At 42.8% G+C, this 15,311-nt stretch overlaps 1 protein-coding gene across 3 annotated transcripts in view; it reads left to right on the plus strand.

Annotated features, from left to right (window-relative positions):
• The first annotated feature begins 3,891 nt into the window (after window positions 1-3,891).
• Window positions 3,892-15,311, plus strand: part of LOC106611770 (GDNF family receptor alpha-4) — a 39,196-nt gene continuing 27,776 nt past the window's right edge. For all 3 annotated transcript variants that reach the window (XR_006771044.1, XM_014212325.2, XM_014212326.2), the window contains exons 1-3: window positions 3,892-4,159; window positions 13,864-14,145; window positions 15,083-15,160. Coding sequence is in view for 2 of the 3 variants with exons in the window: in XM_014212325.2 (XP_014067800.1) it covers window positions 4,120-4,159; window positions 13,864-14,145; window positions 15,083-15,160 (400 nt within the window). In the remaining variant the exon portion in view is untranslated. The remainder of the gene's footprint in view (window positions 4,160-13,863; window positions 14,146-15,082; window positions 15,161-15,311) is intronic.

Consider the following 15,311-nt stretch of genomic DNA (forward strand, 5'->3'; position numbering starts at 1 on the left):
CAGAGTGCAAAGAACCTTGGCGTGACCCTGGATAACACCCAGTTGTTCTCTGCAAACATCAAAGCAGTGACTCGCTCCTGCAGGTTCATGCTCTACAACATACGACCCTACCTCACACAAGAAGTGGTGCAGGTCCTAATCCAGGCACTTGTCATCTCCCGTCTGGACTACTGCAACTTGCCGTTGCCTGGCCTCCCCGCTTGTGCCATCAAACCCCTGCAACTTATCCATAACGCTGCAGCTTGCCTAGTGTTCAATGTTCCCAAGTTCTCCCATGTCACCCCACTCCTCCACACACTCCACTGGTTTCCAGTCGAAGCTCGCATCCAATACAAGATCATGGTACTTGCCTATGGAGCAGCAAGAGGAACTGCCCTTCCCTACCTTCAGGCTATGCTCAAACCCTACACCCCAACCCGAGCACTCCGTTCTACCACATCTGGTCTCTTGGTCCTCCCACCCCTAAGGGAGGGCAGCACCCGCTCAGCCCAGTCCAAGCTCTTCTCTGCCCTGGCACCCTAATGGTGGAACCAGCTTCCCCCTGAAGCTAGGACAGCAGAGTCCCTGCCCATCTTCCGAAAACACCTGAAACCCAACCTCTTCAACGAGTATCTTAAATAATCCCACAACACCTCCCCTCGCAACCCTTCTCACCACACCCCCTCCCCCCACACACCAAAAAATATATACTTTATTGAGGAAAAATACTTACTTACTATGACTGTGATATGTGGTTGTCCCACTTAGCTATCTTAAGATGAATGCACTAACTGTAAGTGACTCTGGATAAGTGTCAGCTAAATGACTAAGATGTAAATGTACATTGACGATATGAAATCGGCCTACTCTATGCCGACCCTAAAGACTGACACGTGTGCTAGTTCAGTGTAACTTTGATTATGTGTGCACATCATGGTTTACCAGCAGCCCCAAACATTGAAAGAATAAGCTACAAACCAGCCAAAACAAGCTGGTGAGAAACTCCCCCCTCATACTCATCTGGAGGTTGCGCATTCTGTAGAGAAAAGGGTAAGTTAATTCAACTTGGTTTGGTCCATTATTATTGACTCAGCCCCAAGGTACCTATTGAATTATTTACTTGTATTTATTTATTTATTTAGAGATGTCCACTGATACAACACCAGAGACTCTGAAATTTAACATTTTAAAGTTAAGAGTCTATCTGGTAAGAACTGCTTTTTCCATTACATAGACTGACCAGGTGAATCCAGGTGAAAGCTATGATCCCTTATTGATGTCACCTGTTAAATCCACTTCAATCAGTGTAGATGAAGGGGAGGAGACAGGTTAAGGAAGGATTTTTTTGCCTTCAGAACAGCCTCAATTCGTTGGGGCATGGACTCTACAAGGTGTTGAAAGCATTCCACAGAGATGCTGGCCTATGTTGACTCCAATGCTTCCCACAGTTATGTCAAGTTGGCTGGATGTCCAGTGGGTGGTGGACCATTCTTGATACACATAGGAAACTGTTGCTCTTGAAAACCCCAGCAGCATTGCAGTGCTCCTGGCACCTACTACCATACCCCATTCAAAGGCACTTTTTTGGGGGGGACCATGGAATTTGGGGACCACAATGGAAATAAGTCTATAGGATCCCTGTCACGTTTTAAACGGTCAAAAAAAAAATCTATCAATCAATCACAGAGAGGAAGACACATTTCAGATGAATGCCTTCAGTATCCACTTCCCCCTGTATCGTGTAGATTTCACTGAATGTCTTGTTTGTTTTGTCTTCCTGGTGCTGTGAGCTGGTAAACTACCGTCTCACTGCCTTTGATTGTTTTGTCATTTGCCATATCAAGTGGAACTAAAAATAATATAAAACGGGAGAGCGAGTGAGAGAAATTGCGTGTGAAATTGTTTGTGAGATTTTGTAACAATATCTGGGTATTACGTGCCTGTGTGGATATTCACCCTACTCTCCTCCCTACTGGGCACAAACTGGTTGAATCAATGTTGTTTCCACGTCATTTCAATGAAATTACATTGAACCAACATGGAATAGACGTTGAATTGACATTTGTGCCAGTGGGTCATGTCTCTCCCCCTTTTCAAATGGATGTTGACGCACCGGCATAGTGCACATTAATGAAAAGATAAGTCTATAAATCTGGTCTGATTTAGGATAATGGTATTAGTGTACAGTATGATATTATTGTAGTAGACAGCAGTTTTAGCAGGACTAGTGTGAGAGAGAACCGGGGAAGACAGAGAAGGTTGAGTATGGTAGAAACTGTTTGGAAACCTTGGTAAGGGTGGTCGAAGAGAGAACAGAGAGAGGGAGAGAGGTAGTTGAGACGAGAGAGAGAAGGAAGGAAGGTGGAACAGTAGTTCCAGCCAGATGGTGGTGAAGCTGTTCTATTGTGTTGTCACGGTGTTGTCATAGTATTGTCCAGGATCTCTTCCCTGATTAGCTGAATGGATCAGTCCTGGTGATTACCCAACAGGCTGTAGGGTTATACGACCTCTGCAGTGACAACACAAAGGCCTGTCATTTATTTGACTGGACAAGGCCATAACGTGTGGATGTCTGTGTGTGTCAACATTAAAATGACCCCACTGATGATTGCTGTTGGCAATTTGAGGTTGAAAATAGCAAACAAGCAGTGAATACCGGATTGCGAATACCAGCAACAGCATAAGTCATATAGGTTGTGTTTCTCTCTCATCGGTCTAAAAATTTGAAGTTGAATATTCTGAACATCGTTGTACAAGAAACCGGTAGGCCTAACACAGTAGGCTAATGTTTTTCGTAAGCATCCCAATTGTTTTCTTGTTCCATTGTCTTTTAATCAGTGACATCCTGACAGGTTGGCTTCATTAGCATGCAGATTCCAGCTCGTAAACTACACAGTTCTCAAGCCAGTGAGTTTGCCAATTATGAAATTGCGTGAATAATTTAAAGACTCATGATCCTCCTCTCATCGCTTCTGTCATGATTATTTATGGCTGCCCAGCCATAAACCTCCCCGAGCCTCTTCTCCACTTGCACATTAGGCTACACATCCACTTCAACACTCACCCCCTCAATAGAATAGAATATAACAGAATAGACTGTAGAATAGATAGAATGGCATTGCATGGCAGCAACAGAATATACAGAATGGAAAAGTTTGTCAGTCAATATAAAGGGAGCGTTTGGCTTGACAATAAGCAATTGAGTTGGCAAGCCACAGACAGATCTGGGGCCATGATAGCATAGCCTGTGCACTAGCCAAAATCTTTCACAACAGTGAGAGGTGTTGACAGGAAAGTCCAAAGGTCAATATTTACATGGATGACCAGAGTTTCATTGACCCAACATGAGTAAACACACCAGGGCATCATGTCATCAGTCCGAGGATAAGGGGACCTGCATTCAGACATGGCTGTTGTAATACGGTAGGCTACATGAAATACAAACGTCCATGAAATCCTCTTTAGTTTGAAACTATGAGGAAACTCGAATATGTCCAGACTTAATATAGCTTGGTACATCCCTTACTATATGTCCCCCGTCGCCGCATCTGAGAACTTCTTCTTCTGAGCCAATCATCAGGACGCAGCTGTGTATGGCATTTAACCCACTGTCGCACAGTGAACGGACGAGCGCGAGGAGGAGGGACCGCCGGTTAATAACCCAACTGCACTGCATCTGTCATCCTCATGGTCTCCCAACGTCTCAGGCAGCATGTAGACGGGCTCCTCTAGTGCCACTGCGGAGAGAGAAATGGCATTAATGTCAAAATTAGAGAAAAAATTTCTATCTATGGATGCAGAGTAACCTGATGTTCCACAGCTGTATTTGGGAGTATTTGTTAATTGTGTTCAGTCTATTGGAGCACGCGCTACACGCTGCGCACTTTGGCGGTGGTGACAGTCAAACTATTTTAGCTGTCTTCTCGACCAGTGTAATCTAAGGAATTAATCGTTATACAGGACTATACACCTGCAACACGTACCCAGAACCGTGGAGCGTGACTCCCGCTGGATGTACCGTTGAGCGGAGTGACGCGGGTCGGTGTGCGGGCGAATAGAGCCGTGGCTGAGCAAACGCACAAAGTCCAAATTCCATCTCCCTTTCCGTGTCCCGGTGCCTCTTCCCGCCCCATAACGGAGATGTTGTTCCTCGGAATACTGCTCAGCATCTTCATACAAGGTAAGATGCAGGAAGGTATCCATGGTGTTACATCCATTTTTGTCGTCAGTCATTCAGGTTATATCTAGCCTATTAACTAGCCTTAAAATTACTTTTTTAGCAATATGATTGTATAGGCAATCATGACACCTTACTAATATCGTATTTAAAGTCTGAAGACGTAATAAGGCTAATTGCCCACAGCGCCAATTCTTTGATTTAACCTTTTACATTCATGGCTCAAATGCGCGTTTTCAGTGAGCTTTGGCTTGACAATGGCATGGCTTCTAATTTGCTCTTAATAAAACCTTTATGACAGCAGGAATAGTTGATGAAATTAGAGACTTTGGGAAACAAATGGAAACGACTTGAATTTAAACTTTGTGATTTGATTAATGAAAATACTTAAGACATTTCCATTCCAGACTTTGGACAAAGGTTGATGATCTCATGTACAACCACTATTTTTGGATATTCGGAAGTTGGCATCCCCAAGTCTCCGCTCCCTCTGAGTTGCTGCCGCCTGAGGCATAGGCTGCATGCATAATTCCCCCACGGATCGACAGTTTTATTTATTAGCCGAGTTAATTATTGTGTGTTTGCGGTGCTGGTGTAGGCCTAGTCGACAAGGGTCCCAAGGGTCGCATCGTATATCAGCGCGGTGTCTTTTTCTCCCTCGTCCCGAGTGAGCGTGTTTTGATTAAAGCGAACACCTTTTTGGTTTACAGGTCTCTTTCGATTTAAAAAAAATCTTAATAGAAATTCACCTCACCTCCAACCGCACATCAGAATACATTGTACAGTTGTTGTTCAATGAGGAAGCGCATTCAACCGACACCGGTGTGCAAACAGCGGAATCGTGGTTGACGTCTTATCGGCACACAGGTGCTTGTGGCCAGATGCGCGTCCAGGTGTGTTTGAATAGCCGCGGAGACAGACAACGGGACTGGGCGCCACACGGCGGGGTCGCGCACTATGTGTTGACAGCCTCCCAGGGCGCGCGCCCATCTCGTGTCACACACTCTGGTGACAGGTGTTCCAAAGTGTATTAGGTCTAGACTCCCGCCCACCTGATATCTCCGTCGGAGGTGATTTTACCGCATAGCGGGAGGCCGGGGTTTGAACAGCAGCGCTTTGGAAAAGGTCATAAAGAGGTTCCATATGATTTTAATCACTTTCTCACTGCACCCCTTTTGATTTGAACCTTCCATACATGTTTGCCCATGGTGGAAGTGGTCAGAAAGTTACTTTTTGGACCTGAATACCAACACATTCAGGAGATAGAGGTGCTCAAAGTTGACCCATTTTGCATACCCCACCATACCATGAGACATGTTTTCATCACTGAAAAAGATTAACGGTTCAGTTTGATATAATTTGAAAGCTTACAAACAGGGTTGTCAAATTGCTTTATGATTTATAAAAATAAATAAGAAATCTTCATAAAAACAATATTTTTTTATTTTATATTTTTATTTTATCTACAAACGTGTAAATAAATAAAAAAATAATGTTCAGATATGTTGTAGCTCAGATTGTATTTTACGTCATCTGAGTTGTTTTTGTGTTGAGCCCATCATTGGTTGAGCCACAGCTTACTTAGGCAATAAGGCCCGAGGGGGTATGATATATGGCCAATATCAAATCTAATCAAAGTTTATTTGTCACATGCACTCAATACAACAGGTGTAGACCTAACAGTGAAATGCTTACTTACAGGCCTATGCGTATATGATATACAGAGGGTAGCAGTAGCGTAAAAGAGGGGTGGTGGGTGGTGGGTGGCGGGACACAATGCAGATAGTCCGGGTAGCCAATGTGCGGGGGCATCGGCTAGTTGGGATAATTGAGGTAGTATGTACATGAATGTATAGTTAAAGTGACTATGCATATATGATAAACAGAGAGTAACAGCAGCGTAAAAGAGGGGTTGGGAGGGGGGGCACAATGCAAATAGTCCATGGCAAAGAGCTGTTCTTACCCACGATGCAACGCAGAGTGCCTGGACCCTACCCTTAGCCGTGGTATATTGGCCATATATCACAAGATCCCGAGGTGCCTTATTGCTATTATAAACTGGTTACCTATGTAATTAGAGCAGTAACAATAAATTGTTGTCATACCACAGCTGTCAGCCAATCAGCATTTAAGGCTGGAACCACCCAGTTTATCATAAATATTTTTTTTTTAAATTTTACCTTTATTTAACTGGGCAAGTCAGTTAAGAACAAATTCTTATTTTCAATGACAGCCTAGGAACAGTGGGTTAACTGCCTTGTTCATGGGCAGAACAACATATTTTTACCTTGTCAGCTCAGGGATTTGATCTTTAACATTTCGGTTGTTAGTCCAACACTCTAACCGCTAGGCTACCTGCCACCCCACCCCGAATACTGCATGGGTGTCATATTTTGGCTAATAAATGTACTAAAATGTGAATAATTGTCACAAGCGTCGTAGTGAACAGACCAAGGCGCAGCGTGTTGAGTGCTCATTCTTACTTTTAATGAAAACACTTCAATAACAAAATAACAAACGACCAACAGTTCCGTCAGGTAACAACAACTAAACGGAAAATAACCACCCACAAAACCCAAAGGAAAACAGGCTTCCTAAGTATGGCTTCCAATCAGAGACAACGAAAGACACCTGCCTCTGATTGGAAACCATACTCGGCCAAACATGGAAAACGAAACAGAAATAGAAAACTAGAACAAATTCCCCTAGAACCAAAAAAACCCAAAACACACAAAACAACCCCCCTGCCACGCCCTGACCATTCTACTATGGCAAATGACCCTTTTCACTGGTCAGGACGTGACAATAATACTGAAATTACAACTTTCATATGGTACCACATGGATGGTTGGAGTTCCACACATCATAGAATGTTGACTTGAGTGGGAATATCCATTGTTGTAAATTAAACTATCAATCTTCCGTAGGAAACCTACTGAAATCACAGAACTATAGATAATAGAATAAACATTCCCAAGTTGACTTTCAACAGTGGGTGGACCGGTGGACATGTTTCTGGTAGTAGTCGGAAGTTAAAGTTTCAATTCAATTTAAATGTCAGTGGTGTACCAGCTAAACTGCAGGGGTCTGAAGGGATAGGTCCGTTCTATGAGTTCCATTTCTATGATTGAAATGACACCCACCCTGTATTCAATACTATGCAGTGTCTCAACCAATGTTGGGCACAACACAAACACCTCAGATTATGTAAAATAGGGTCTACAGTACAACATTTCTGAAAATGAAAAAAAATAGTGCCGTTTACGCGTTTTTAGATCATTTACATTCAAGATTTAAAAAATGACATTTTTTTTCATTCAAATGTTTTTTCAAGAAATCCTAGAATAGTTTGACAAACCTGTTTTTAAGCTTTCAAATGATATCAAACTGAACAGTTTATCTTTTTCAGTGGTGGAGACGTCTCATGGTAGGTATGGTGGGGTATGCAAAATGGGTCAACTTTGAGCACCTCTGTCTCCTGAATGTTTTGGCAATCAGGTCCAAAGAGTCACTTGCTGACTACTTCCACCATGGGAAAACATGTATGAATGGTTTCGTTCAAATCAGAAAATGATTGAAATCATTTGGAACAACCTAGAGGGAACTGTAAACTCCATTATGATTTCCTTATGAAGAGGGATGACGGCAAGGGAAAGAAAAGAACATGCATGAAAAATGACAAGGTACAGTGTATTCAGACCCCTGGACTTTTTCAACATTTTGTTACATTACATCCTTAGTGGTTAGAGCGTTGGGCTAGTAACCGAAAGGTTGCAAGTTCAAATCCCCGAGCTGACAAGGTACAAATCTGTTGTTCTGCCCCTGAACAAGGCAGTTAACCCACTGTTCCTCAGCCATCATTGAAAATAAGAATTTGTTCTTAACTGAAAAAAAAATGGATGAAGTTTTTTTTTCCCTTATCAATTTCCACACAATACCTCATAATGACAAAACAAAAACAGGTTTTTAGAAGTTTTTACAAATGTATATACACTACCAGTCAAACGTTTTAGAACACCTACTAATTCAAGAGTTTATCTTTATTTGTACTATTTTGTACATTGTAGAATAATAGCGAAGACATCACAACTATGAAATAACACATGGAATAATGTAGTAACCAAAGAAGTGTTAAACAAATCAAAATATATTTTATATTTGACATTCTTCAAATAGCCACCCTTTGCCTTGATGACAGCTTTGAACACTCTTGGCATTCTCTCAACCATCTTTACCTGGAATACTTTTCCAACAGTCTTGAAGGAGTTCCCACATATGTTGAGCACTTTTTGGCTGCTTTTCGTTCACTCTGCAGTCCGACTCATCCCAAACCATCTCAATTTGGTTGAGGTCCGGGGCAGGTCATCTGATGCAGCACTCCATCACTCTCCTTCTTGGTAAAATAGCCCTTACACGGCCTGGAGGTGTGTTGGGTCATTGTCCTGTTGAAAAACAAATGATAGTCCCACTAAGCCCAAACCAGATGGAATTGCGTATCGTTACAGAATGCTGTGGTAGCCATGCTGGTTAAGTATGCCTTGAATTCTTAATAAATCACAGACAGTGTCACCATCAAAGCACCCCCACAGCATAACACCTCCTCCTCCATGCTTTACGGTGGGAAATACACATGCGGATATCCTCCGTTCACCTACACCGCGTCTCACGAAGACACGGCGGTTGGAACCAAAAATCTCCCAATTTGGACTCCAGACCAAAGGACACATTTTCACCTGTCACATTTTCACCTGCTTGTGTTTCTTGGCCATATCAAGTCTCTCCTTCTTATTGGTGTCCTTTAGTAGTGGTTTCTTTTAGAGGTCAACCGATTAATCGGCATGGCCTGCGTGGCAGGCTGACCACCTGTTACGCGAGTGCAGCATCAAAAGGACCTTGTGGCTGCAAGGAGACAAGGTAAGTTGCTTGCTAGCATTAAACTTATCTTATAAAAAACTATCAATCTTCACATAATCACTAGTTAACTACACATGGTTGATGATATTACTAGGATAACTAGCTTGTCCTGCGTTGCATATAATCAATGCGTTGCCTGTTAATTTATCATCAAATCACAGCCTACCTCAACTTCGCCAAACAGGTGATGATTTAACAAAAGCGCATTCGCGAAAAAGCACAATTGTTGCACAAATGTACCTAACCATAAACATCAATGCCTTCCTTAAAATCAATACACAGAAGTATATTTTTTTTAAACCTGCATATTTAGTTAAAAGAAATTCATGTTAGCAGGCAATATTACCTAGGGAAATTGTGTCACTTCTCTTGCGTTCAGTGCAAGCAGAGTCAGGGTATATGCAACAGTTTGGGCCGCCTGGCTCATGGCAAACTAATTTGCCAGAATTTTACATAATTATGACATAACATTGAAGGTTGTGCAATGTAACAGCAATATTTAGACTTAGGGTTGCCACCCGTTAGATAAAATACGGAGCGGTTCCGTATTTCACTGAAATAATAATGGTTTTGTTTTCGAAATTATAGTTTCCGGATTTGACCATATTAATGACCAAAGGCTCGTATTTCTGTGTTTATTATATTATAATTAAGTCTATGATTTGATATTTGATAGAGCAGTCTGACTGAGCGGTGGTAGGCAGCATTAGCCTCGTAAGCATTCATTCAAACAGCACTTTACTGCATTTGCCAGCAGCTCTTAGCATTGTTTGATGCACAGCGCTGTTTATGACTTCAAGCCTATCAACTCCTGAGATTAGGCGGGCAATACTAAAGTGCCTATAAGAACAGTTCTTGTTCTTCACATTTTCCGGATTGACTGACCTATGTTTCTTAAAGTAATGATGGACTGTTGTTTCTCTTTGCCTATTTGAGCTGTTCTTGCCATAATATGGACTTGGTCTTTTACCAAATAGGGCTATCTTCTGTATACCCCTCCACCTTGTTACAACACAACTGATTGGCTCAAACGCATTAAGAAGGAAAGAAATTCCACAAATTTATTTTTAACAAGGCACACCTGTTAATTTAATCTTCTCAAGTTCTGTCAGGTTAGATGGGGAGCATCGCTGCACAGCTATTTTCAGGTCTCTCCAGAGATGTTCGATCGGGTTCAAGTCCGGGCACTGGCTGGGCCACTCAAGGACATTCAGAGACTTAAAGCCACTCCTATGTTGTCTTGGCTGTGTGCTTAGGGTCGTTGTCCTGTTGGAAGGTGAACCTTCGCTCTGAGCACTCTGGAGCAGGTTTTCATTAAGGATCTCCCTGTACTTTGCTCCGTTCATCTTTCCCTCAATCCTGACTAGTCTCCCAGTCCCTGCCGCTGAAAAAATCCCCACAGCATGATGCTGCTACCACCATGCTTGACTCTAGGGAAGGTGCCAGGTTTCCTCCAGATGCGACGCTTGGCATTCAGGCCAAAGAGTTCAATCTTGGTTTCATCAGACCAGAGAATCTTGTTTATCATGGTCTGAGAGTCCTTTAGGTGCCTTTTGGCAAACACCAAGCCACCTTTCATGTGCCTTTTACTGAGGAGTGGCTTCCGTCTGGCCACTCTACAATAAAGGCCTTATAGGTGGAGTGCTGCACAGATGGTTGTCCTTCTGTAAGGTTCTCCCATCTCCACAGAGATACTCTGGAGCTCTGTCAGGGTGACCATCGGGTTCTTGATCACCTCCCTGACCAAGGCCCTTCTCCCCCGATTACTCAGTTTGGCATGGCGGCCAGCTCTAGGAAGAGTCTTGGTGGTTCCAAACTTCTTCCATTTAAGAATGATGGAGGCCACTGTGTTCTTGGGGACCTTCAGAAATTTGTTGGTACCCTTCCCCAGATCTGTGCCTTGACACAATCCTTTCTCGGAGCTCTTCGGACAATTCCTTCAACCTCATGCCTTGGTTTTTGCTCTGACATGCACTGTCAACTGTGGGACCTTATATAGACAGGTGTGTTCCTTTCCAAATCATGTCCAATCAATTGAATTTACCACAGGTGGACTCCAATCAAGTTGTAGAAACAGCTCAAGGATGATCAATGGAAACAGGATGCACCTGAGCTCAATTTCGAGTCTCATAGCAAAGGGTCTGAATACTTATGTAAATAAGGTATTTCTGTTTTTTATTTTTAATACATTTGCAAACAATTCTAAAAACCTATTTTTGCTTTGTCATTATGGGGTATTATTTGATCCATTGTAGAGTAAGGCTGTAACGTAACAAAATGTGGAAAAAGTAAAGGGGTCTGAATACTTTCCAAATGCACTGTATACGTAGTGTACAGATGTGATGATAGGGTTGATAAAACATTTTGTTTGGAATATGGATTGTGTGTTCAGATAGGGACAGGGAAAGCCAAGGTCTGTGTGGGTGTTTCACGTTTGAAGTTTTATTAGTCGTATGTTTCAAGGGGTTTGAGAGAGAGAGAGACCACTGTGACTGACCCAAAATTAAGGAAATCTTTGACTATGTACAGAGTCAGTGAGCATAGCCTTGATATTGAGAAAGGCCGCCGAAGGCAGACCTGGCTCTCAAGAGAAGACAGGCTATGTGCACACTGCCCACAAAATGAGGTGGAAACTGAGCTCCACTTCCTAACCTCCTGCCAAATGTACGACCATGATAGAGACACATATTTCCCTCAAATTACACAGACCCACAAAGAATTCAAAAATAAATCCAATTTTGATCAACTCCCATATCAATTGGGTGAAATACCACAGTGTGCCATCACAGCAGCAAGATTTGTGACCTGTTGCCACAAGAAAAGGGCAACCAGTGAAGAACAAACACCATTGTAAATACAACCTATATTTATGTTTATTTATTTTCCCTTTCATACTTTAACTACAACACTATTTATATATATGACATTTGAAATGTCTTTATTCTTTTGGAACTTTTGTAAGTGTAATGTTTACTGTACATTTTTTATTGTTTATTTCACTTTTGTTTATTATCTATTTCACTTGCTTTGGCAATGTAGACGTTTCCCATGCCAATAAAGCCCTTAAATTGAAATTGAATTGAATTGAATTGAGAGAGAGAGACTAGGGCAGTCTAGGGGTCGTATGTTTGTTTTGTTGAGAACTAGGATTTGGAATCTCAAACACAGGACCAACAGATGGTGTGTACGGATTTTGTCTCCTTGGCTGGGAGATTTGGTGTGTATGTGTGTGTCTTCACTGGAACTCTGTCATATGCCCATTCTGCTGTACCCATGGGGACTGCATGACATCACACCTCACTGCTCCTTAAACTGAACTCTGGGATAGCACTGCACTGCACCCATAACCACTGATCTAGAGCCAGCTCTCCCAATCCGTGACCTATCCCTAACCATTAATGAACAACTCATCAGAACTGTCCCAGGATCATTTACAAGTAAAACGGTAACACTTTACGTAAACCTTATAGGTGTAATGCTTTATAACTTTGCTGTAAACATGTGTATGAGCATTTATAATGTCTTATAAACCACATACATACTGGCCCTCTCAGCTTCTCCTTTTGAAAGGTGATGAGGTCAATGTGACGTCATGTGACAGTGAGTGATTTGTCTGGTATATCTATGGCAACGCGTGACTAGTTTACGGGGGAAGTCTGATGAGCTTCCAGGTTTTTAAGTGACATGGGTCATTTGTTTTTGTAGTTGGTGCTCTGGTGTTTAAGCGTACATGCACCTCACTGTACTTTATTTTGTCAATTTGCATTCTCCCGTTGATCTATGCTGTGCCTAGAGTCTCGGCTAGTCTATTTCATGAAACTCATTATATTCGATTTACATTTGCTGCTCTGTTGAATATTAATCTCTTTTTGCTCTCTCAACCACTTCATTCATCTAGTGTGCGTGTGTCACAGACAGATTGCTCTACCCCCTCCTGTGGATGTGTGGTGTTGTGTTTTGTAGTAATGATAGGCTCCGCCCTTCAGTCTCCCCCACAACATAAGCCAGACGTAAAAGGGTCTCTCTCAGGGCATGTGTGTGTGTGTGTGTGTGTGCGTGCGTGCGTGTGTGCGTGTGTGTGTAGGTCTGTGCGTTAGTTGAGTTTCACCAAGGGAGCATTTTGCTTTTGGTTTACAAATAAAAGTGGAGAGCAGCCAAAAATATAATGCAGAACATTTTTGGGGGTAAAGTATGAGGTATTTCCCAAATATGAATCCTCGTGCTGTGTAAGCTCTGGCTTTTCTCCACAAAATATGGAAAACTCATCCCAATACTTTTGGATTCACTCAATGAAAATTCCTTCACGTCCAAGCAAATTAAATATATACGAGGACAGTACTGTCTTTTCCTATTCAGTGTCAGTGCATTCATCCCAAAGACAAATACATTGTAGCACAGAGTGATTTAAATTTGTTTATTTAACCTTTACTTAACTAGGCAAGTCATTTAAGAACAAATTCTTATTTACAATGACGGCCTACCAAAAGGAAAAAGGCCTCCTGCCGGGACGGGGGCTAGGATTAAAACTAAAAAGAATGGACAAAACACACATCACGACAAGAGAGACACCACAACACTACATAAAGAGAGACCTAAGACAACAACATAACATGGTAGCAACACATGACAACAACATGGTAGCAACACAACATGACAAAGGGCAAGAAGGTAGAGACAACGCATCACGTGAAACAGCCACAAGTGTCAGTAAGAGTGTTCATGATTGAGTCTTTGAATGTAGAGATGGCTGACCATTCTCCCCTCCCCTTCCCCTCTCTGTCTCCCCCCTCTAGATGTGGTCACCTCCTTGCGGCCCCTCCCCCCGGGCATTATGGACTGTGTGGAGGCAGAGAGTGGGTGTGAAGCAGATCCCCAGTGTAAGGAGCTGTACAGCACCTTGCGGTACTGTGTGTCCGAGGAGGAGGTGGCTCCGCCGGGGAGCAAGGCCAGGATAGAGTGCCTGGAGGCCTTGAGCGCCCTGCACTACCTCCCCCTGTTGGCCTGCAAGTGTCAGCGCGGCGCACGCAGAGAGGAGCACTGCCTTCGAGTCTACTGGAGTGTCAGGATCCTGCAGAGTGAGTGTGTGTACGTGTGAGCGTGTGTGAAAAAGGGAAAAGTTTGTGTTTGTGTGTGTGTGTGTGTGTGTGTGTGTGTGACAGAAATGTGTATGTTTGTTTACTAGCTTGTAGAAGTAAGGATTCAGTATAGACTTCTAGCACCACTGGTTCTTGACTCACCATTTGGCCACGACTAGGTTGGACCCTTAGCCGTCCTCTGTGACCCGTCCCTACAGCCACCGTGTGATGCCACTAATGCTACTGTCAGAGCACGGCCACTCATCTGTCTGCGTCCTAAATGGCACTCTATTCCCTACATAGTGGGCACCCTATTCCCTATGGGCTCTGGTCAAAAGTAGTGCACTACGTAGGGAATAGGGTGTCATTCCGTCCGCACATCGATGAGGTTGAATGACAGCTAATGGAGTTATTCCCCATGCCCTGTTAGTCACCATGCATATGGTAATTACACACTACTCTAACACAACAGAGAGAGTGCTCTCCCCTACCATGTCATTATGAAAAATAATGACCGGGATTTACATATGAACAGAATAAAATATGTATATTTAGGTTGTACCCATACCCATGTAATTATTTCAGATCTGGAACAACATGCCTATTATTAGGTAAATATATCCATGATAGATTTTAGAGTAGATGTTATTATGATGTTGGCAGAAGCTGTGTGAATATAATGAAATGGTGGTTGTCTGATTCGAGTCCCTGTTATAATGTGCTGTTTCCCTGCGTGTTCCGTTATCTTGTGATTCAGTCTCCTGTGGTGTTGGGAGATTATGATGCGATTAGGGATGCATAGATTATGTGTTGATCTCTCCTGCGTGTCAAGGTTAGGTTACAATGTGATATCATGGGGTTGGGTTGTGATATGACGTCGTCTCCGATGTTGTTGTGATGAGGTTGTGATGTGATGTTCTCCTCTGTGATCATGTAGGTTATGAGGACTTGGAGGCGTCTCCCTATGATGACTCGCCAGTGGAAATGTCTCACATGGCCTCCATAGTGGCAGCAGGTAGCCAACGACACAATCCCCCATTACATTAAAACCCTCAGGCACTCCTGTTCAATATATCAATACACTAGAAAACCCAATCAATCAACTCATCTACACAGCCCTCAAGTGACCAGATGTCTACTTTCTCTCCTCTTTCTATCTCCCTCGC

Source organism: Salmo salar, chromosome ssa09, assembly GCF_905237065.1.
Source record: "Salmo salar chromosome ssa09, Ssal_v3.1, whole genome shotgun sequence".
NCBI classification, from domain to species: Eukaryota; Metazoa; Chordata; class Actinopteri; order Salmoniformes; family Salmonidae; genus Salmo; species Salmo salar.